General features: G+C 43.2%; 1 protein-coding gene across 2 annotated transcripts in view; it reads right to left on the bottom strand.

The window, feature by feature from the left end:
- Positions 1 to 1719: 1719 nt before the first annotated feature.
- The window catches only part of UOX (urate oxidase), a 98984-nt gene continuing 92864 nt past the window's right edge, over positions 1720 to 7839 (bottom strand). For both annotated transcript variants that reach the window (XM_059883957.1, NM_001075648.2), the window contains 3 exon segments: positions 6814 to 6937; positions 4660 to 4743; positions 1720 to 2700 (listed from right to left, as the gene is read on the bottom strand). In XM_059883957.1, the coding sequence (XP_059739940.1) occupies positions 2626 to 2700; positions 4660 to 4743; positions 6814 to 6937 (283 nt within the window). In that variant the 3' untranslated portion in view covers positions 1720 to 2625.

The raw sequence follows: 7839 nt of genomic DNA, 5'->3' as shown, positions 1-7839 counted from the left end.
CTATATGTTCATCTCCATTTTACAGATGAGGAAACTTGTCACAGAGCTAGTAAGAGACGGAGTCAGGATTTAAACGAGATTCTGCAATCAAACATGGCACCTTAAGTAATAGTATTATAAAAGTGAATGCAGAATTGTCAAATAATACTAAGTACACATGGGTATGTATTTATAAAAAGGGAGACAAACAATTTAAATAAATGGAGATCTTTAATCATTGTTGTTCAGTTGCTCAGTCATGTCCACCTCTTTGCGACCCCATGGACTGCAGCACACTAGGCTTCCCTGTCCTTCACCATTTCCTGGAGATTGCTCAAACTCATGTCCATTGAGTCGGTGATGCCATCCAACCATCTCATTCTCTATCATCCCCTTCTCCTCCTGCCTTCAATCTTTCCCAGCATCCAGGTCTTTTCCAATGAGTCAGCTCTTCTCATCAGGTGATTAAAGTATTGTAGCTTCAGCTTCAGCATCAGTTTTTCCAATGAATATTCAGGGTTGATTTCTTTAAGGACTGACTTGTTTGAACTCCTTGCTGTCCAAGGGACTCTCAAGAGTCTTCTCTAGCACCACAGTCTGACAGCATCAATTCTTCGGCACAGCTTTCTTTATGGTCCAGCTCTCACATCCATACATGACTACTGGAAAAACCATAGCTTTGACTAGACGGACCTTTGTTGGCAAAGTAATGTCTCTGCTTTTTAATATGCTGTCTAGTTTTGTCATTGGAGAAGGCAATGGCACCCCATTCCAGTACACTTGCCTGGAAAATCCCATGGGCGGAGGAGCCTGGTAGGCTCCAGTCCATGGGGTCGCTAAGAGTCAGGCACGACTGAGCGACTTCATTTTCACTTTTCACTTTCATGCATTGGAGAAGGAAATGGCAACCCACTCCAGTACTCTTGCCTGTAAGATCCCATGGGCAGAGGAGCTTGGTAGGCTGCAGTCCATGTCGGACACGACTGAGCGACTTCACTTTCACTTTTCACTTTCATGCATTGGAGAAGGAAATGGCAACCCACTCCAGTGTTCTTGCCTGGAGAATCCCAGGGACGGGGGAGCCTGGTGGGCTGCCGTCTATGGGGTCGCACAGAGTCGGACACGACTGAAGCGACTTAGCAGCAGCAGCAGTTTTGTCATAGCTTTTCTTCTAAGGAGCAAGCATCTTTTAATTTCATGGCTGCAGTCACCATCTACAGTGATTTTAGAGCCCAAGAAAATAAAGGCTGTCACTGTTTCCATTGTTTCCCCATCTGTTTGCCATGAAGTGATGGGAGTAGATGCCATGATCTTAGTTTTCTAAATGTTGAGTTTTAAGTCAGCTTTTTCACTCTACTCTTTCACCTTCATCAAAAGGCTCTTCAATTCCTTTTCACTTTTTGCCATTAGGGTGGTGTCATCTGCATATCTGAGTTTATTGATATTTCTCCTGGCAATCTTTATTCCAGCTTGTGCTTCATCCAGCCTGGTATTCCATATGATGCATGTAAGTTAAATAAGCAGGGTGATAATATACCTGCATTTCATATGATATACTCTGCCTGTAAGTTAAATAAGCAGGATGACAATTTTTTAATGGAGGAAGGTTATCTAGGATGCTCATGTAAACAACTTTTAGTCATGGGTTTCTAAAATTCCAGTTTATGGAGTTTTATGGTATATGTACAACAGTAGTGTTAGTTTACTGATGTAAAGATTACCACCATTCAAATATGCATATATCTTTAAATCATCAATTATATTTATTTCTCTGATTATAAAAGTAATAAATGTTCATATCTGGAAGATTCAGAAAATCATAAGACAAAATACGAAAATCATTCATAATCCCACCATCCAGAATCATCACTGCTGATTTATTCATACATATAGTCTTTAGTCTTCTTTCTATATGTATATTCAACCACCTGGGTAATGACTTACCATTTATTAATGTGACTCTTTGTGCCAAAGTGATGCATTATTCAAAGAAAAACAATTTACACTTTTTTCAATGTCTCAATGTGTACTAAACATTCTTTAAGGACTGTAAAAGTCATAAAACAAATACATTAAAATTTCAAAAGTACTTTTAGAGTAGAAATAAACTCCCAATAATACATATGCTAGAGCATATTTAAGAACTCAAGTATTCAGTCTAATTGAAGTCACAGTGGTGATACTTTTCAAAATATTACTTAATCATTATATTTTCTGCATTGCCAAGGAGCAAGTTTTAGCATCAGTAGGATGAAAGCAATGCTGGCTTCTTAAATTTGTTCACAAGATTAACTGTTATCACACCTCCATTGATTCATGATTATCTTCCTATTGAATGTATTCTAAAGCTCCTCTAAGATAGGAAGGCCCAAGACCACTAAAATGAAATACTGATTTATGACTATTCTAATACTACTCAGCATTTGTGAAGTAAACTGTATCCACAAAGCATGTTTTTAATTACTAATCCAAAAACACTTTGCTGAGCTGGGTATAGAAGAATTCTTTCATATAGGAGGAAAATGAACACTATAAATCAACATACTAGGTTGAAAATTTGCATGGCTATGCACTACGATTTCCAGCATCACAAGTGGCTTAAGGAATGCCTCAATGGAGCATGGACTCCCACTGGTGGCCACAACGTCACAGCCTTGAAGTCAGCTTCCTCTTGACTGTACCAGTAATTCTGCCATATGGATTGTCTAATGGTAACAAGACCTGTAGAAAAACCACAGGGCAACTTCAGAGACACTGAAGACAGATGAGGTAATTTTCCAGAAAATTAAAGAGTTTTTCAAAAATGTTTAATCATCAGGATATAAATGTTTCTCAGATGCATTACATATCCCTGCTTTTTAAACAGAGTGTAGTGAACACAATTTGGCCTTTGCTTGATGACTCTCTTTGAACATCAATCATTGTCCAATGCTATAATAGTGTCATGCCCTCAGGAACATTTGAGGTCCTCAGGACTCTTAGCCTGATACTAACTGGCTCCAGACAGCTCTGCATTTGCAGTTCTTCTGTCCTCCACTCTATCATTAGTCACTTCTCTGCTGTCTTCTTTGTGTCCCCACTCCCTGCTTCTCATATGTTGCCCTCACTTTGTAGGCACTTGCTGAGTAAGGGCCCAAGAGTGACCAGCCATCCTCAAGGTGCAAACACAGACATAGGGACAGTTTGTTCACCCCCTTGGGTGCCTTTACACAGAGCCTGACCCAAAGGATCTCAGGCCTTCCTGCCTGCAGGTCTCCAGGGGAAGTTTTGAGTCTGACTTCTTAGAGCAAAAGACACAGTGGCCTCGGTCTACCAGAACACCATCGAGCTAGGATCACTGCAGGCCTGGGGTATCAGGAGCCTTGGGAGACCCTCTTCCTTAGGTTGGGGTTCCTGAGCTAAGCACTGCTGTAGCCATGAGCCTGAGCCTTTCTCTGTTTGGGGCCCATTGGTTTCATCTTTGCTGAACGTGTCCCTTTTCTTCCCTTTAGAAAGTAAGCTGTCAAAAAAGTCTTTACATCCAAATTAACAGTGGCATTCTGGGAATCTACATCCTCTCCATCCTCTGAAGTAAACAATGCTGCCTCTCCTTCCAGCTGAATGAACAGTGACTGTCCTCCTCTGCAACTCGGGGCCCTATTTCAGCCATACCAGGCACCTCAGCATGACCTTACTTACCCAGCGCTGCTCCCCAGCCTCCCTCACAGCTGTCGTAGTACAGAGCGTGATGGAGCATAACATACAGAACAGAAACAGGGTACCTGGCCAGACGGCTGTGACTGATAAGGCTCCTGGGGCAGCAGACCCAGAAGGTAGGACCTTCTGGACACCCTTCACTGACCTTTTTCCATCAAAAGAGATGATTCTCTGGCTGCGCAGCTATGGTAATAGAGGGTCCCTTCCTATCTCACTTCCCCAACAACACTAGAAGCAGCCAACAGAATGGTGTTTTTTTTAGCACACTGGAAGCCCATGGGAAGATGGATCAGAGAAGTCCTGCCAGTATGAGAGTGATCCAAGTGGGGAGGGACAGTTCTGATCTCCCAGGACTGAGCACAGCAAGCTTATCTGTTGGGACTTCAGGCTGGTTAATGAGACACACTAACTTGGCTGAACCTTCTACCATGGCTAAAAGCAAGTCATGGTTAAGTGTTTTTTCTAAGGCCGGGTTTCCTTTTGAAAACTGAACTTCCTCGTCTTGCCTGCTGTAATTGCAGTTAGAAACACAAATATCTTTCATTTTGTGTGTGTTTATTGCATGCTATTCAAACTGACTATCTAAAAGTTAGGGATGATAGAAGAAAATAAAAATATAATCTTCTTCCTTTCTTCTTATCGCCTTGTGATGGAAAAATAATGAAGCTGTGACCTTCTGTGGCACCTTTTGGAGAAGTGGATTTCAGGGCTGTTTCTTTGGGCATACTCTGTTCTTTCTTTGTCTTTTACTCTATGCAACTTTCAAGCCTCCTCTATAAGCTTTCATCCACTTCTAGGGCATTCCAGCCTCAGATATTGAAAGGCCAGCGTCTAAGTGGGCTCTAAACAGTTGCAACTATAAATATCCCAACAGCAACAGCTATTAAAAGTTGTGGCAGTTGTACCACCCCAAGTTTACAAAGAGGGTTAAAAAGTGGGCAAGGCAGGGGAAATGTGCTTTAAATATTTTAAAAGTTCTCTTACCTCTTCCTTGTTGATCAGTCCCATTTTGGACATGTCTATGTTAAAGTAGTGAATGTTCGGCAGACTGATTTCCATATCTTCTATCTGGAATCCACAATAATACGTATCACGTTGGAAAACTGGGAATCTGTCTCTATCACTACTCACCCCCAACCTCCAACTAGCTCATTACTCAGATTCCACCTCTGTCTCCGGGGCACCCTCTGGTGTTCCTCTACTGCTCAATGCTGTTCTCTCTCGCTAGTGCTATTATTAAATGATGGACTCGTTCCTCCCTCTGTGTATGAAATCCATTTCTCAGAAAAGTAAAATCTCCTGGGGTCAGACACCTGGGAGATATTCAGCATCCAGCTGGCCTCCAGATGTCGGCCCATCAACCTCCTCAGTTCCCGCTCAGTCAACACCCTCCTCTCCAGGCCTGTCCTCAACATTTGCAGGCCCTGGAGGGAGCATCTGGAGGTCCCCACACCAGATATTTTGCACTTCCTAGGTGGCGCTAGTGGTAAAGAACCCACAAGCCAATGCAGGAGATGCAGGGGACATGGGTTCAATCCCTGTTGGGAAGATCCCTTGGAGGAGGAAATGACAACACACTCCAGTATTCTTGCCTGGAGAATCCCATGGATAGAGGATCCTGGTGGGCTATGGTCCGTAAGGTTGTAAAGAGTTGGACACAACTGAAGTGACTTAGCACACACTCATACCACATGTTTAAAGATTTAAAGTTATGAATCAAGCTAATATACAGAGATAGAAGTATGTTCTATCTCTGTAACTTAACACATCATCCTTCACAACTATCTGGAAGGCCAGGACCAAATTTTAAATCTTCTGACTCCTTGCAGCATTGGGCCAGGACCTGGTAGCATGAGAAGAGCCAGCCCCTAACACCTGGCCCACCCTATCCTCTCTCTTGGACTCATGTGGGTGGATATTCCAGCTTGCATGTGAAGTTGCCTGATGGCAAACATCCCAGAGAATAGTCTAGAAGGGGAAGCATGGGCTCCTGAAGTGTTCACTCCCTTGAAGTGCCTCTTCTAGTAGAGAGAAGCATAGCTAGAAGATGGCCTGAGGGGGCCTCAGGGCCATGGTGGGCGTCCCTCTTGCCCAGATCTAAGGACAGCACTATCCTCTCCATCCCATCATGGCCATGGTTCATGACCTCCTTTCCAGCTTTCTGCAACAACCTCCCAATAGGTCTCCTTGTCTATGGCCCATCATCCTTTTAATCTATCACACATCTTTCAGAGTGGTCTTTCTAGAGTGCAAAGCTGGTAGCATGGCACCTTGCTTAGACCCCTTGGTGGCTCCTAAGATTTTTTCAGGATGAAATATAGACTCTACAAAGACCACAAAGCCCTCCAGACCTGCTTCCCACCTCATCTCTAGGCACATGGAAGGACTTTCACTCCTGGAGCTCCACGTGTGGCAGACCTTCAACAATAAATGCCTGTTCCATGCCGCCTCCCGTTGTCCATACCTACCCCTCCCTCACCCCTGAGTATGAACCCAGAAAACCCCTACTTGTCCCTTAAAGCTCAACTCAAATACCTCTCCTTCCAGAGAACCTGACAGGCACTTCCCATATACTTGAGTTACGTGCCATCTTCTGAATTTCCATAACATTCTATTGTTTATTTAATTATTAGCTTACTTATTTTCTTCTTTCACTGAATGATGAACTCATTGAGGGTAGAGTCTATGGGACTCCATGTCTAATTTATCCCTGATTTTCTCATGTGCTGATAGAGACATAGTAACATTCAATAATATCAAATGGACGGATGGATGCAATCTCTCTGCTTCTATCCTTCATTCTCTGGCTCTCCTGAAACATAGACCCTTGGGATAATTACCCCTCCTTCAGGCCATTCGAGTGTCCTAAATATGAGACTCAAATTGTAGCAGATTGAAGAGACTCAGAATTTTCAAGAAAACTAAAGAACTACAGCAGTGGCCTGTGTTTTCAGGTTGCACAGATTTTTCCACTTTTTTTCTCTTTTCTCACTTGCTATAACAAGCTTTTGAGCAACAACAGATGTCATTTTTCATGTGTCTTCCACTTTCTTATTTTAACTCCCAGCTCTTTCTCAGAGCTAACAGGAGACACAGAAAGTTCTCTCAGTCTTCAGAATGGCAAGTGACAAAACGTACCTCAGGAAGCTGGCTCAGGGAGAGCACCTGGATGTCATAGAGGGTCTTCTGGACTGAGGGCGAGTACTCGCCTTTGTCATAGGGTCCAGCGAACTTCTTCAGGACAATGCCCCTGACAGCCTCCCTAGAACACAGAAAGGAGAACTGAGAGCTCCCACAGGGTGGTCTTTGGGAATTCACTGCGAAACTAAGATGTGGAGACCTCTCTGTCCCCTCCTCCCAAAACAATTTTATTGCTGGCTTCAGAGAGGATTATAGGGACTTCCCAGGTGGGGCTAGTGGTAAAGAATGTGCCTGCCAATGCAAGAGACCTAAGAAATGCGGGTTCAATCCCTGGGTTGGGAAGATCCTCTGGAGGAAGGCATGGCAACCCACTCCAGTATTCTCACTTAGAAAATCCCATGGAGAGAGGAGCCGGGTGGACTACAGTCCACTGGGGCGCAAAAAGTCAAACACTACAGAGTGACTTAGCACAGCACAGGAATATATTATAATGCCAAAAAGAAAAAAAAAAACAAAAACCCTAACTTCTAATTTCTTTACACACACACACACACCAGTCAACAGACATATTGAGCATAACTAGGCTATCTTCATAATCTGGCACCAGGGCTCAATGGGCATTCCAGGCTAAGTTTCCCTCCATGCTTAAAGAATTCATGAAGAAGACTTCCTCATATTCTAACCTTTGTACTGCTTGGCTTGGCTGGTTGCTTGAATTGCTGCATTTTTCAGGGGTTTTACCATGCCAGGCTGCAGGCTAAGTGTTTTATGTGATTACTTCATTAAATTTTCTCAGTGTACCTGAGGCAGTTCCTATTATTATCGTCCCCAATTTGGAAGGAATATGAGCTTAAAAATTAAATGATCTACTCTCAGTCCTTCTCCTCAGTGGGAGGCCCAACTGGTACCCTGACTATCTCAATTTCATACTCATTTCAACATAAATACATCAGACTGCTGCCCATGGGTAACACTTGAAAAAACAAGGAAAAAAAAAAAGACTGAGGTGAGGTTCTCTTCAAG

This window comes from Bos taurus, chromosome 3, assembly GCF_002263795.3.
Source record: "Bos taurus isolate L1 Dominette 01449 registration number 42190680 breed Hereford chromosome 3, ARS-UCD2.0, whole genome shotgun sequence".
NCBI lineage: Eukaryota > Metazoa > Chordata > Mammalia > Artiodactyla > Bovidae > Bos > Bos taurus.
This window is presented reverse-complemented; position numbering and strand designations above follow the sequence as displayed.